Here is a 15,755-nt window from a genome sequence, read left to right as displayed (position 1 = left end):
TATTTGCTCCCGCCTTGCCCATAGGAAGTGACTTCCTTTTTACCCCCACCTTAATTGAGATATAATTGAACTATAACATTTTGAAAGTTTAAGAGGTACTGTGTGTTAACTTGATGCACCCACATATTGCATCATGATTACCACAGCATTAGTTAACACCTCCAACACCACGCATAATTGTGTGTGTGTGTGTGTCTACCAGGAGTGGAAGGAGGAGCTCCACCACGACCAGGCAGGGCGAGGTGGGCACAAGGTGGGCAGGGGTGGGTGGGCCCAGGGTGAGTCGGGCAGGGCATGGCTCCAAACCCGCAGGGTCACTAGTTGGAAGAATCCTGGCTGTGTTAACCGAGCTTTTAAAGACTCACGGAATTTGAAAAGGGAGAGCGAGCACAGCTTCAGTCGCACGCGCACTGCACGTGTTTAGATCCAACACAGAAAGCTTACAGTCTGCGTCACTGGGAGTCAGTGGCACAAGTCTGATTCTGGTGCGGCCTGCCCTTAGGGCCATTGTGGAGCAAGGCCCACAAAGAGGCCTCTCCTCTCTCGGAATAATCTCTCTGCCTGCATGCTCAGCCCCGACCGACTCTTCACAACCCCACGGGCCGTAGCCCACCAGGCGACTCTGTCCATTGGATTCTCCAGGCAAAATACTGGAGTGGGTTGCCATTTCCTCCTCCAGGGGAATCTTCCTGACCCAGGGATCAAACCCATGTCTCCTGTGTCTCCTGCATTGGCAGGCAGATTATTTTACCACTGAGCTACCTGAGAAGCCCTTAGGAATAATAGCTGGTTGTAATTGAGTGCTATGTGCCAGACACTGTTTTGAACACATGAAACCAGATTAACACACTTAGTCTTCATAACAATTCAACTAGTCATCTACTTAAGATCATCCCCATTTCACAGATAAGGAAACAGGCTCGGAAACGGAGACATCCCCTAAGGTTCAGCAACTTGAAGAGCCACTTGAGTTCATGTGTCATTCTACAACCCCAGCTTTTCTAAATTGGGCTAAAAGACTGGGGGGAAGTTTTGCAAAAACAAATGGTTGGTTTGTAATGTCCCTCAAAGAGTGGGGCACCTCAAAGTCTTTTGTGAGGGGGAGTGCTTGCTCTGAATTCAGAGCCCCTGACCCCGACCTAATACTGTCTGATTTTGTAGGGCTGTGGTGAAACATGAAAATTTGCATTTTGAACAGACTTCTCAGTGATTGTGAAGAAGCAAGTCAGCCAATTGCATTTAAAGCACCACAGTGTTTAACCACCCCGATCATATGCCTAAACAACCTGTGAGGAGGCTAACGGGGGGGGCAAAGAGTTTTGAGTAGGAAAGAGACTATTAATAATGTACCTTTAAAAAGAACAGGTGGCTTCCATGGTTGCTATACAAAATCTGCCCCCGCAATGCGGAAGACCCAGCTTCGATCGCTGGGTCGGGAAGACTCCCTGGAGAAAGGCGTGGCAACACATTCCTGTATTCTTGCCTGGAGAATCCCCACGGACAGAGGAGGATCATGGGCTACAGTCCATGGGGTCACTAAGAGTAAGACACGACCGAGCGACCAAAACACACATCCAGAGAACATCAACAAGGCCTTATTGCAAGCCCTACAAAATGCCCTTTCTCCCGGGCAGCACCAAGTCACCGGGTCCCGGGCCTGATCCCCGGCGCAGCCTGGCCACCCAGGGTCCCTGGAAACGAGCCACTGCGATCCCACCCCAAGCCTCAGGGGGCGCTATTCAGGTTCGTTCTGATGGGAATGGAGCATTGTTTTCTTTCTGCGCTTGCGCAGCAAGGAAGCCTCACTTCCGTCCCTACGCGCGCAACGTCTGAACTCGGCTGTCGCTCGGTAGGTGAGTGGAGCCGGTGAATTCTCCGGCTACGAAGCCCTCCGCTCCACTGGGCTCAATCCTGCCTGCCCGGGGGTCTACCCGCCGCCCTAGAGATCTCTCTGCGTGACCCCCAAGCGTGCATTCTTTTGCAGTCTGCGCCCGCGTCCCTCAGCCTCAAGGCCCCAGGGCCGCCCCTCTCCACTCCCGTTTAGTTAAGCATGCGCCCTCCGCGCTCGTCCTGGTCTGTGTAACACCCGGACCTTTCATATCCTTCGCTTTCCTCCCTCAGTCTCCTGCCGAGGCCACCTCCCTAGAACCCCTGGGCGGGGAGTAGCGAAGTGTCCCGGATGGAGAGAAGGCCCTGGTACCCCACCAAGCGTCCCTTCGCTCCCTCCTTTGCCTCTGTCTGCAGGCGAACACCATGAAGTTCAACCCCTTCGTGACCTCGGACCGGAGCAAAAACCGCAAACGTCACTTCAATGCCCCCTCCCACGTGCGCAGGAAAATCATGTCGTCTCCACTCTCCAAGGAGCTGCGACAGAAGTACAACGTCCGCTCCATGCCCATCCGCAAGGACGACGAGGTCCAGGTACTTGTCTCCCGGGCACCAGTTACCGACCTGCGTGGCGCTCGGGCGCCGCCTTTGCCGGAGAGTGTTAACAGTGCCTGGACGTGTAGAGGAGTCAGAGACTCACACGCCCTCAGGACCGGGGCAGATGATGTGACCCTGCAGGTGACTGGAGTTGGGGCCCAGAGTCACCAGGGACCGCCTGCCCAGCTTAATTTAGAGCATTCCAACTCAATTCTTTAATAATAATAATTTGAGAAGTTTTGCTTTGCTTTCTTTTTTTAGTCCAGAGGTTGCTAGTTCCCAGACACTGCTCAGGGCAGATCTTTGCAGGGGAAGGTGTTGGAATAAGAGTAAGGTTTTGGCAAAATTAGGTTTAGTAGAAGCTGAACATTTGATGGTGCTGGATTTGGCAGGGAGAATGGTGAAACAACAGCAAATCAGAGACGTGAAATTTTGAAAAAGTATAAGCTGTCTGTTCTCTGACTGGAGCTTAGAATGTGTAGTAGAGAAGGGGAAGTGAAGGTGAGTAAGATAGATTGGAGCTATATTCACACCTTGAAGGAATAGGTATTGAGCACTTACCAGACCAGGCACCATTCCCTGGAACTGTAGTGGTGAACAACACCCACAGGGGCCCTGTTGCAGTAGGGCTCATGTTTGAGAACAGGGGTTTCCCGACCTCCGCACTGTTGCCCTCTTGGGCTGGGTAGTTCTTTGTTGTGGTGAGCTCTCCTGTGCACTGTGGGATGTCTGGCGTCACCCCCGGCTTCCCCCATGCACTGTGGGATGTCTGGCGGCACCCCCGGCTTCCCCCACGCACTGTGGGATGTCTGGCAGCACCCCCGGCTTCCTCCACTCACTGTGGGATGTTTGGCGGCACCCCCGGCTTCCCCTACTAGGTACCGGTAGCAGCTCTGCACAGTTAGGGTGACCAGGACTGTCAGTGTTTCCAGGTATTGTTCCTGGGGGTGAAATTCACCTCTGACAACCTCCCCCAACTGAGAACCATTATTTTAGAGAACGAAGTAAGGAATTTAGTGTATCTCTAGGGGACTGGGACTTGGACGGTTTGAGGAGGAAAAGATCGGAAGCAGGAGATAAGTTAGGTTGAGAATGTAACAGGAATAGAGTGGAAAAAATAATTTGGAAGTATGGTTCAGCTCTTCTCTTCTGAATCCTTGCCATCAGACATGTTCTAGAATGGGGGAATTGCAAATGCCTTTAGGTGCTAGTTAGGGATACGCAGACTCTTCAGTTGTCAGATTCTTCAGTTTTGTGAGACCTAGAAAACCTGGATTCTTTGTTTTGGAGAAACTGCTTTTGGCTGAGATCACCAAAAATCTCTTTATGACTAAATTCAGTGGTCCCATCTTCATCTCACTGTCCTTGACTTTTTCAGCAGCATTTGGCATGGGTGGCATCACCTTACTTCTTGAAATAGTCTCTCTTTTAGCTTCTGTTGACACTTCAAGCTCACAGTGTACTTCCAACTTCCCAGCCTCCATTGCTGGTTAGTTCTCCTCTGTCTGATCCCTAAATGCTAGAGTCTGTCAGGGCCTGCACCTGGTCTTCCATTGGCTGGCCTACATTGTCTACCAAGGTGGTAATACTTATACCTAGAGTTTTAAATATCTGCTCTATGCTAACACCTTCCTCCTTTATATCTTGGTTCAAACCACTTTTCTGACCACAGACCTAAGATCTAACTGCCTGCTGAACATCTTTATTTGGATATCTCACAGACATCTCAAGCTTCTTATGCATGAAATCCTGACATTCCCACTGCCTCTAAAATATGATTCTCCTCCCATCTTTCACACCTCAATAAGTGATGCTTCTATCTCCCCACCTGTATATACCATAAACCTTTAAGTTATTCTTAACTTTCCCTAACCCCTCTCTTCTGTCACTATGTCTTGTTGATTTTACTTTCAAAATAAGTCTTAAATCTGACACTTTTTTATATTTCCATTTTAGTTCAAAGCATCTTCACTCCCCTCTTACCCTAATCCATTCTATACAGATGGCATTATTTGCAAATCAGACCCTACTTAAAACTTGTCAGTGGTGCTTGATGTGCTAACTGTTACATCTAAATCATTGATAAGGCTCCAGTGATCCAGCCCAGGCCTAACTCTCCAGCCTCATCTCACTTTATAAGCCCCCCACTCACACTGTGCATCAAACCCATCAGTCCTTTCGGGTCCTTAGAACGCGCCCTCTGTCTGGAGCGCTCTCCTCCCCGTTGCCTAACTCCTCACTTTGCAGGTCTTACATCTCAGTATTTTCCCTTGTGCCCTGTTCATGGGTCATATATTTGTATGTTTACCTCTTAACTGCTTACTACTCATCAGACCAAGCTCCCTGAGGCCAGAGAACTTTTCTGACCTCAGTGCAGAGCCTGGCGCAACAGGGGCACAATCAATATTTATTAAACGGATGAAAACGGTTGGATGGAATTGGAACGTGAGATAAAAGTGGGCATGAACTGTTTCCTTTTTAGATATGAATTCAATGAAACTCAGGTAAAATAATAAAGAATAATACAGAAAATGAGTGTCCAGGCCAGGAATACAGGTCTCTTAACTCTAGAGGTCATGACAGGGTAAGCATGCCAAGAAAGTAAAATAGTCCAAGTAGGTTTGTTAAAACTGCCTTTTCTCTTGATATCTTCTAAGTCTCACCTGCCTCTTCTCTGAGTAGCTGAGTCTTCCTGCTACTTTACAGAGGGAATTAAAACTATCATCTAGGAACTTCCAGAGCTCCTGGCTCCATACCTTCTGGCTTAATACCTGCATTTCCACCCCTCCTGTCTTCATTCTCTCCTGTTATAAATCCTGTTTCTATCTAAAGCTCTCCCTCTGCCACTGAATGTGACATCCACCACTCTCTTCTCCCCTTTTCAGATCCTTCTATCCATTATCTCCTTTCTCTATAGCTGCCTTACCTTTTCCTCCATACTTGTTCATTTAGGCACAGTAATGTTTCCCCTTCTTAAATAATAAAAAATTATCCCTTAACCTCACATCCCCGTAGAGCACGTGTTCTCTTTCTGATCCTCTTCAGATCCAAGCTCCTTGGGCCAGTCTTTTCATCTTCATCTTTCACCTCTGGTGAATTCACGGCCTTACCATAAACAGCTTTCATCCCTCTGCTCCACCAAAAGCACTGTAGCCGTGACCACCAGTGACCAGCTTGTTGTCATGTTACTTTATCTTTCCAGTTCTTGACTGTTCCACAGCATCTGACCTTCTCTTCGCTCCTATAACACCATACTCGCTGGTCTCCCTTTTGTTTGTTTGTGGTATATGTTTCATTGCTGTGTGGGCTTTTCTCCTGCTGTGGCGAGCAGGGACGGCTCTCCAGTTTCAGTAGGTGGGCCTCATTGTGGTGGCTTCTCTTGTTGCAGAGCATGGGCTCCAGGTGCAAGGGCCTCAGTCGTTGTGACCCACAGGCTTAATGGCTCTGTGGCACGTGGGATCTTCCCAAATCAGCGATTGAACCTGTGTCTCTTGCATAGCCAGGCGGATTCTTTACCCCTGAGCCACCAGGGAAACTCCCTGGTTTCCCATTCTTTCAGACCACTTCACTCTCTTGTAAACCCTTCCAAAACATTGGCTTTTCTTAGATTTCTACATTCTGCCCTTGTCTCACACCAGCAGTTCCCTGAGTAAAATCAGGCTTTGCGTTGCCATCTCTGCGGATGACTCTCAAGCCCTTGCTGCCAGCCCAGTGGGCCTTCCCGCCGTGTATGGAATCTTATGTCCATGCCTCTGGGAAAGGCACACCCATACATCCAGGTGCACACCTGGACCCTGGATGTCATCCCACCTGGTCCCCTCAACTTTCAGTCCATTGACTGAGTCTTATCCCATCTCCTTCCTCACTAGGTCTAGTGTTTAATCTGCTTTTTATCACAGGTATGTTCCCTTGACTCCTTTTTAACATCTGTCTTTAGTCATGATGCTAGTTAATAGAGCCTTTTCGCAGACTTTCCACACGAGGGTCTCTGGTCATGCGGACTGTGATGGATTTACAGTGAGGCATGCAAGGCTGTTCCCTTTGCAGCCTGAAAATCACCTTGGTAAGCTGGACAATGTAGGTAGACATTTAAGGAGTATTGAGATTCTCCATTTCTTTACATGTGGTATTTTCTCTATGCTTATGTGGCTGCTGTTTAATAGGCTCGTGCCTTTAGGAAAACCATAATCTAGTTGATTTTTAGATTAGAATTGGAGTATGAACAGTGTGTGAAAATAGCCCACAATATTTTGACTTTTTAATTTTTTTATGATGATAAAATATTTGTATTAACTGTAGAAATCTTGAAATGTGGACTAATATAAATTAAGAATTCTACTTCCTGCCTAATGGCAACCATTATTGACATTGGGATATATTTTCATCTTGTGTATACCATATATATGAAGCATATATGCACAAGATTCAGACTGTATTGTGTTTAGCTTTGTATTCTTTTTTTCTCTAAAGGTCATATCTTTTTTTTTTTTTAAAGGTCATATCTTGAAAAATTTCCCTAGGTCATAAATTATTTTTTGAAAACCTGGGCTTTAGATGGTTGCACGAGAATCTCAATATAATTTCTTTCTTTCTTTTTAAATTGAAGTGTAGTTGATTTACAATGTTGTGTTAGTTTTATTCTCAGGACTAGTTGTGTGATGACCATCCTACTTCAAGGAATGTTTTGTTTAGGTAAGAGAAGAAAAAAATCCAGGTGAAGAACTTCCACCTGACTTAGAATAATAACACAGAGCAGATTTATACCAGGGGGAAAAAAGGCTGATTTTGACTGCCAAGATTAATCTGTTTATTGTGCAAAAAGTTTCATTGTTCGCCTGTATGTTCCTGATCATTAGTTTCCTCACTGTGATATTCAAGCATTAGAAATGGGGAGAATTGACTTCTGTGTTTTCTCTTAGGTGGTTCGAGGACACTACAAAGGTCAGCAAATTGGCAAGGTAGTCCAGGTGTATAGAAAGAAATACGTCATCTACATTGAACGGGTGCAGCGTGAGAAGGCTAATGGCACAACTGTCCACGTGGGCATTCACCCAAGTAAGGTATGGCCCGGGGCCACACAGTGGTCGTGGCTGTGTACCCCAGCATCCCTGCTGGAGTTGCTGGATATCAGCATTGCCCACACAGGCAGATGCGATAAGGACTTCAGAGGCAGGTCAGGCAGGCTTGGTTGGTTCACTGGCTAGGGGTAGCATCAAGGATCCAGATTCTTTTCTTGTGTGTTCTGTCATTCTTGGTGATGGCCCATCTACAAGCTGGTAGCAAGAGTGTTGCAGGCAGGACTTCACCACGAGGGAGTATGCAGAGGGACTGGAGAGAACACCTCTTCCTTCAGCCCTCACTCCCAGCTAGTGGAATTGACCGTTCCTCTCTTCAGCTTCCAGCTTATACGCTGTAGAGTCTCTCCTCCAGAGTTTCAGATCCTTAAGGGCAGAATGGTTGGGTCTCACTCACCTGTGTGATCTCTGTATCGCCTAGTAGCTGGTGAGAATGCAGTATTTTTTTGCATTTTGCCAGCCAAGGGATGATAGACAAACCATCCATGTTGATAGTATAATCTTCTACAACCTGAATGATCTTTGTATCACTGAACTATGTAAATGGTCCCTAGACCCACAGGAGTTAGGGGTAGGAGGTTGGGTAGCAGAAGAAGGAACCCAAGCTGCTATCGTTGAGGAAACATCCACTGTGTGAGATAATTATGGTTTTAAGTACTTTCCCCTTAAAAAAGAAATCAAGATCTGTTTGTTTTATCATCCTAATAGGTGGTCATCACCAGGCTAAAACTGGACAAAGATCGGAAGAAAATTCTTGAACGCAAAGCCAAATCTCGACAGGTTGGGAAAGAGAAAGGAAAATATAAGGAGGAACTTATTGAGAAAATGCAGGAATGAATATACCCTGTTGCACAACCGTGGTTTATCTGTAGGTTTTTTTGCCTGGCGTGTAGGCCTTTAAAACTTTTCAAGATGTCTCTCTCTGGAGTATTTTATTTCCTTCCTGTTTTGTTATTATTATTTATGTGGCTCTGTAAATCCACTTCTGCTGTTTTGATTAATAATTTTATGAATAAAAATTGGAAATGTTTTCTTGTTCTGATTGGTATTTATTCCTTTATAGGTAAAATCCACCTTAATTCTCCATTCCCCAACTTTTAACCTACAGAGAGCAGCACAGCAGGAGCTGTGAGTTAAGACGGCCCTGCTCCAGCTTAGACCCTCATGCTGACGGGGTGGACAGGACAGGGCTCTGTTCCTGACGCAGAGGTCTGCCCTGCTCGACGGAAGTCAGGATCGGCCTGGCAGGCACCAGGCCCCACCGAGAGCAGCGCCGCTCAGCGCTCCCACTGTGGCCTGCCAGGCTGCCCTCTGGCCAGCTCCCTCTCCTCCACACCCTACCCAACCCAGGGACCTGGCACTCCTGCACCCGGCTGCCCAGCCCAAGTCTTGATGTCACTGGTGCTATTTCCGTGTGACTGAAATGCCCTCTCCTGAAGATGATTCAGAAGACTGATGGCCTACAGGCAAGGCTTGACTTGGTTCACAGAGTTTTTTTTTGTCCTATTGTTTTCATAACTTTAAAAATTAATTTCCAACATATAAAATGTAATGAGAGCACAGAGAAATCCAGACCTTTTGCTTCATCTGGCTGCATGAGGCCCTCAGCCTGCGCAGCATCGGTGTGCGGAGATGAGACTTTTCCTGTCCTCACTGGACTCCAATCTAACTTCTAGTCATTCCTTAAGATTAGCTTCAGAGCCACATCTAAAATCTTCCCTTGCCCCTGTGGTAAACAATCTATTGATTAATGCATCAAACAGCCTTTATGGCTCTCTAGTAACACAGGGTTTATCTGACACTGATGTTTCTTAATACATGTTGACTGATTCCATTATTTTCCATTTTGACTGCTGCAGAAAATGAGTTTAGGTTAATTGCCCAAATCCCAGAGAGCGTAAGAGAGAGAGCTAGGATTTGAATCCAGGCCTCAGTGCATCAATGGTCATTGACCTCCCGCGTCAGTCCCCTCTGGGGATTGACAGGAATATACTCCTGTCAACCCTTTATCAGAGTCTGATAAGAGCCTAGATGTACGGAACAGAAGAATTTATGTGTTTGTATCAATAGTGCTGTAGTGGGAACAGGACTGTCAGCAGCCCTCAAGTGCCAATTGCAGCTCTGCCACTGGATGGTCAGAGGCCTTTGAGCAAGCTGCTCATCTCAGCTTCCATTTTCTCAGTAGAAGATGTCAGTCGCTCAGTTGTGTCCGACTCTGTGACCCCATGAACTGTAGCCCGCCAGGTTCCTCTGTCCATGGAATTCTCCAGGCAAGAATACTGGAGTGGGTAGCCATTCCCTTCTCCAGGGGACCCTCCCCACCCAGGGATCAAATCCAGGTCTCCTGCATTGCAGGCAGATTCTTTACTGTCACAGCCAAAAGAAGATAATACTTGCACTGCCTTTCTGTCTCACGGAAAATGCAGAAATAAAATGCCAGGATCAAATGGGCTATTTCTGAGCAGACTTTGAAAGTATGAGTGTATAAATTCTAATATTGCTATTATTATTCAGTATTTCCAATTCTAACATTCATCTTGCACTCAAAGAAGTAATGATTTTTCACAGAAGGTCAATAAGATCACAAACCACAACTCAATATGCATGTTCTGACTGCAGCATTGATTTAAGAGTGAGCAGAATGATACCAGCTCTGGAGTCAGATGAATCAAGTCCTGTTCTGGTCTTTGGACAGCCCTGTTTATGAGCCTCTGTTTCCCTATTTTATGTAAGAAGCTAGAAACACTGATCTTCAAGACTGAAAATTAAAATATTGGTCCACCAGGGCCCCCTGATTTTAGGAGTCAGTATGGGTGCTTGCTAATAGTCTCTACCTCCTTGCCTGCAGATTCTGTGATGCAGTAGGTCTGAAGAGAGAGGCCTCTTTGGGTCTTGCATGCATGTGTATTTTTCACATGGCCCTTGTATGATACTTAGGACTAGGTAAATTTGGGAAATTGTGTATCAGGATATATACAAATCACAGCACATAAAATATAGTAGGTGCCCAAAACATGGTGACTATATTAGCATACTGAGCCGTATGTCTAGCAGGCATAATGAATAGGTCAACCAGTAAGGACTGGAGTTTGTTTTTTTAATTTTTGTCTTCACTCTTAATAACATATTTTAGGCCCCCAGATTTGAATAAAAGTCAGATTTCAAACTAGGTTAAATTTATAGTAAGATATCTTCTGATTCCTGGTCTGGGCCCTAGGCTCCAACCATTATGCTCACCATTACACTTAAATGATGATTATTTCCTAGGAATCAGATTTGGTTTCTTTTCAGCAACATATTCAAGTGATAGATAAGAGTTTTGAGAACTGTAATCTCCCCCAAATCATACCAAACTTCTTATCATCAGTCATGTGAATAACAGTGCATGATCAAGAGCAGGAATTCGGCATCAACTGAGAGCTGATCCCAGCTCTGTCATCTCCTGGCTGTGTGACCCTGGGCAAATGGCCTAACCTCTCTGGGCCTGTATGGTCATCTATAAAATGGAGATGAACTGAGTACCTACCAAATAGAGTTGTCAAGGCCTACAACTTGGGATACTGTGTGTAGAGCATAGAGAACTCAGCAAGCGATAGCTACTGTCTTTCTGAGGACACTGTAGTGGGTTTGTCTGCAGGAGTAGAGGGAAAAGTTTTTCTCCAGGGAGTTTGGATAAATGCCGGTTCTTGACCAAATCGGGAGGGTTTGACGGCAGCAGTATTGTGCTTGGGCTGCTGCAGGAAATTGGGACGGTAGAATGCCTGCTGGATGGGCTCAGGCTGGGGAGGGGGGGTTAGCATGTTTCCTGGAATGAGTTTGAATTAAGTAGTTTCCTACCGACCTTTTCATCAAATTTGTAGATGTCAACTTACATGAGTGAGTCCCCCTGTTATTTTGGAAAGACTCCAAACTTTCACACTTCAGAGAACTCCTTCTGAGTGTCTGCTTTCATAGTACACTAGGGTCTGAGATGTTTAGCTACAGGGCTTTCCACGTGAGTTGGGTAAGCAAGGAAGTAATCAGAGCTGGGAACCAGGCAGAACTTTACTAACCAAGAGTCCTCTGTACTCTGCTGATGCTATAGACTACAGAGTTGAGCAGTCCCAATCTGGTAATGGCCTGGGTCTTTGTTCATTGTTCTTTCTATGAACAGAGGAGACTGGCGGGCTATAGTCCATAGGGTTGCAAAGAGTCAGACACAACTGAAGTGACTTAGCACGCACACATGCGTATATAGTACAACATAAAAAGGTACAAAAGGTACACAGTGAAAAGTAAGTTTCCTTGTCACGTTAACTCTTAGTCACTCAGTTTTCCCCAGAAGCAGTCACTGTTTCCAGTCTTTTGTATCCTTCTAGAAATATTCTATACATACATGATTGGGTTTTTACTAAAGTCTGGTCCATGAATAAGTCTTCATGAGAATGGCAGGTCATCCAAATTTAAATAGCTATATGAGGTTGATTTATTTCCTGAACACCATAATTACAAAAAAAATACGCATCAATATAAGTAAAATATTATTTGTCCATCAGAAATAACTAAATCAACCACATCCTAGCCTATCCCTAATATGAGGGCAGCTAATTCTACAACAGGTTTTCAAAGGTCTCATCTTATGCGTTAGATGTCTCTATCTTTTAAAGTAGTGTATAATTTAAGGGTTTTGTGTGTGTGTGTGATTGACTATTTGAGATAGAAGAGGGAGTATGGTTTACTAGAAGAGCAGGAGCTACAAAGACCTACGTACAGATCCCAGTTTTCTCTCTTAGAACAGCTAGACTTTGAGCAAATCACAAATCTGAGCCTCCCTTTCTTAATATGTAAAATGAATTTAATAACACCTATTTAGGTGTTGTGAGCACTCAGTGAGACAGGTAATTCAAAGCACCTTGTTTCATGACTGACGAGTGGCCGTCAAAAAATGGTAGCTGCCTTAATCAGTGGCGTCAGCCCTCAGTGCATATTCTCTACATGTGAGCGGAGTAAACAGCAGGAAACTGTGCTAGTTTCCGCTTCTCTCCACTAACTTCCAGCCTTCTCAATCAGCTTGGAAAGGAGCTTTACGATGTGGCTTCCTAACCCGTGTTCCTGTTTAGGAGCTCCGTGGGGTGTGCATGGTAACGTTTCAGCCCACTCTTGTTTACTCTGTCCTATTGAGGTTGCCTCTGAGACTCTTCCTCTAATTTAAAAATTACTGAGCAACGTCCCTGGTGGTCCAGTGGTTGAGAATCCCTGCCAATGCAGAGGACACGGGTTCGATCCGTGGTCCAGGAAGATTCCACAAGCTGCGAAGCAACTAGGCCCACGCGCCCTGAAGCCCAGGCTCTACCGAAGAGAAGCCACTGCAATGAGAAGCCCGCACACCACCACCGGAGGGCGGCTCCAGCTTACTTCAACTAGAGAAAGCCCGCTTGCAACAACAAAGACCCAGCTCAGCCAAAAATAAAATAAATAAAAGTTACCGAGGACCCAAAGACCTTTTCTTATGTGGATTACATCTATCAAAGTAATTTACCATATTAGACATTAACATTGTAAGATTTATTTTAATCCATTTAAAAAATAATAATAAATCAAAAACATGTTAATGTTTTTATGGAAAATAACTACCTTTCCCAAAATAAAACCAAAAAAAGTAGCCAAAAGAGTGACATTGTGCACAGTTCTTTATGTCTGGCTTAGTAGAAAACAAATGGATTCTTATAATGCTTCTGCAATCAACCCATTGCTGTGATGTTCTGGGTGAAGCAAAGGAAGAAAATTCAGTGTCAAATTCAGTGTCACATGGATTGGTAGTTAGAAAAGAGAGGACCTGGCCGACCCACTAGGAGAGTCTCTAGGACTCTCCAGCAGTCCTGGGACCATGCTGCCCAAAGTCTCATTTTTTTCTTGCAGGAGACTTGAAGGCAGAGAATATTTCTTCATTTGGAGGGTCACTGAATCCTAGCTCTTGGCCTTCTCCACAGCTTTCACTTTGAACGTGTAATAAAATGTTTTTGACAGACTGACTGATAGAGGGAGCTATTGGCCAATACTAGCCCACATATAGAAATACCCAGATTAAAGTGTTTTCTCTTTCACAGCGGCTGAAACAAATTTCAGCCCGGTGTCTGTCTGAACGAACAGCTACATGCCTGTGCTCCTGACATCTGCTTCTCAGAGAGGCTGCCAAGAAGGTGAAGCAAAAGGTAGACTTACCAAGATCAACTTAAAAGAAAACACCTGCATTAATTTAAGAATGGGGGAAATTTTTTACAATAGCCAAAAAGTGGAAGCAACCCAATTGTCCAACCATGGATGAATGGAAAAACAAAATGTGGTATGTGCATACAGTGGAATATTATTCAGCCTTAAGAAGGATGGAAATTCTGATATGTGCTACAACATGGATGAATCTCGAGGACATTATGCTCAGTGATACATAAACCAGTCACCAAAAGACAAATGTTCTATGATTTTACTTACATAAGGTATCTTGAGTAGTCAAGCTTATAGAAACAATGAAGTAGAATGATGGTTGCCGGGAACCAGGGGAGGGAAGAATGGAGACTTGTTTGGTGGGTATAAAATAGTCCTGGAGATCTGGTGCACACCCGTGTGAAGATACTTAACACTACAGGAGTATACACATAACAGTGGTTAAGAAGGTATGTTTCATGTTATGTGTATTTATAGGAGCAACTAGAAATAAGCTTTTAAAGAGAAATGGGAAGAAAGACCAAGCTTTTTTCTCTAATTTAGTTCTGGCTGATGTCACCCTTTCTTAACTATTCATTGCAGTTGTACAAATGTTTATTGAGCACATTCTAGGCATAAAATGCTTCTAAGGAAGATAGATCAGTTAAACAGCGCCCATTCTCAAGGAGTTTGCCCTCTACTAAAGGGTTAGTTGATTTATACACACAAAAAAGTACAAGGCCACATGACATGCATTAACAGAATGAAACAGGTCTTGTGAAGGTGGTGCCTGGAATGGAACTTAAGAACAATAGAATTTCTGCTGAGACTGAGTTGTTGGGAAGGGGCAGGGTGAGCACAAACGAGACCAACTAGTTTTCTACCTTTTCCTTCAGGTAAAAGGTTTGAAATCTTGTTTGAAGAGTTGTCAAAGATCTTTGGTCCAGCTTCCCATTTAATCCAAGAATTCAATCTAGTTGAATGAGGAAAGAAATCAGGAGGTAATTCAAAGTAGGGAAATGCGACTATCACAGGGAAATCAGGGTCCAGGGCAAAGCACACTGGGTTGGTTTACAAATTTGCTTTTTCCATCTTGCTTTTGCCTGAAAGCTCTATCAACTTCTCTGAGAACTGTACTTCCCTGGCGGCTCAGACAGTAAAAGCATCTGCCTACAATGTGGGAGACCTGGGTTCAGTCCCTGGGTTGGGAAGATCCCCCGGAGAAGGGCATGGCAACCCACTCCAGTATTCTTGCCTGGAAAATCCCATGGACAGAGGAGCCTGGCAGGTTACAGTCCATGGGGTCGCAAAGAGTCGGACACTGAGTGACTTCTCTTCACTTCTGTTCCAAGGCTGTCACACACACTGAACATATGTGCAAATCCTTGGCAAGCATCAGAAATTCCTTGTCACCTTCTTCTTACTACCCTGGCTAATCCCTACTCCTCTTTCAAGGCTCAGCTCAAGACTGGCTAGGGGTAGAAGTCATGCACAGTGGCCAACCTACCTTCACACTGCATTCAGTGGCCTGCTCAAAGTCCGTCTTTTCACCAGCCTGTGAACTCCCTGTGGGTAGGTGTCTGATTCCTGTAATCCTCCAAACCTGGCACAGTCCACGTCATTCACTAGGTCAGTAGTTAAGAGCACTGGCCTTGAAAATCACACCAACAAAGGTTGAATCTTGACTTTGCTACTTAGTAGCTATGTGGCCCTGAGCAAGATCCTTAACCTCCTTCTTGGGCCTCAGTTTCTTCACCTGCAAAGTGGGGATAACAATTAACGGCGCCATAGGCTGTCGTGAGGTGTTCAAAACGAAACTCAAGCACTTAAAGCCTATGACCCAGTGGCTACCACACAGAATTCTGAACAGAAACTTACTCTGAAGTTCTCTATATATGCTTGTTGCATAAGAAGATAACGCTGTAAATAGCTACACTTTTCTTACAAGGGCCACCTTCTTATCTGAGAACTTTGCTGAGCCCCTGATGACACACCTCTAGCTCTGGGGCTCTAGACGCTTACAGATCTGGAGCCCGACGGTCTCCCAGCGGAGGGCGGGGAGGAGTCCCGCGCGCG

The 15,755-nt window shown here is 45.3% G+C and overlaps 1 protein-coding gene and 1 long non-coding RNA gene across 3 annotated transcripts; one reads left to right on the top strand and one right to left on the bottom strand.

The window, feature by feature from the left end:
- The first annotated feature begins 1,742 nt into the window (after positions 1–1,742).
- On the top strand, positions 1,743–8,529 carry RPL26L1 (ribosomal protein L26 like 1). Of its 2 annotated transcripts, none has more exons than XM_020910148.2 (4): positions 1,743–1,849; positions 2,245–2,421; positions 7,344–7,484; positions 8,208–8,529. In XM_020910148.2, exons 1-4 carry the CDS (start codon positions 1,754–1,756, stop codon positions 8,334–8,336), a joined length of 543 nt encoding a protein of 180 aa, XP_020765807.2. In that variant the 5' UTR covers positions 1,743–1,753; the 3' UTR covers positions 8,337–8,529. The 2 variants fall into 2 exon arrangements, with proteins under 2 accessions (XP_020765807.2, XP_020765809.1); XM_020910150.2 differs by having other exon boundaries at positions 1,752–1,853.
- Positions 8,530–13,945: 5,416 nt separating this feature from the next.
- Positions 13,946–15,738, bottom strand: LOC110148234 (uncharacterized). The gene is made up of 3 exons (XR_002317116.2): positions 15,558–15,738; positions 15,187–15,435; positions 13,946–14,652 (listed from the first exon to the last, which is right to left on the bottom strand). It is a non-coding gene; the product is annotated as an uncharacterized lncRNA (long non-coding RNA).
- Between the last annotated feature and the right edge of the window lie 17 nt (positions 15,739–15,755).

This window comes from Odocoileus virginianus, chromosome 14 (genome assembly GCF_023699985.2).
Source record: "Odocoileus virginianus isolate 20LAN1187 ecotype Illinois chromosome 14, Ovbor_1.2, whole genome shotgun sequence".
Lineage (NCBI taxonomy): Eukaryota > Metazoa > Chordata > Mammalia > Artiodactyla > Cervidae > Odocoileus > Odocoileus virginianus.
Note: the sequence above shows the minus strand (reverse complement) of the source record. Positions and strands in the feature narration are given on the sequence as shown.

Bases quoted from the DNA above. Each gene is read 5' to 3' on its own strand.
- RPL26L1 (XM_020910148.2), top strand. From the start codon at position 1,754: ATGGGAATGGAGCATTGTTTTCTTTCTGCGCTTGCGCAGCAAGGAAGC. The intron at 1,850-2,244 runs GTAGGTGAGTGG...CTCTGTCTGCAG, and splicing joins CTGAACTCGGCTGTCGCTCG to GCGAACACCATGAAGTTCAA. The intron at 2,422-7,343 runs GTACTTGTCTCC...GTTTTCTCTTAG, and splicing joins GCAAGGACGACGAGGTCCAG to GTGGTTCGAGGACACTACAA.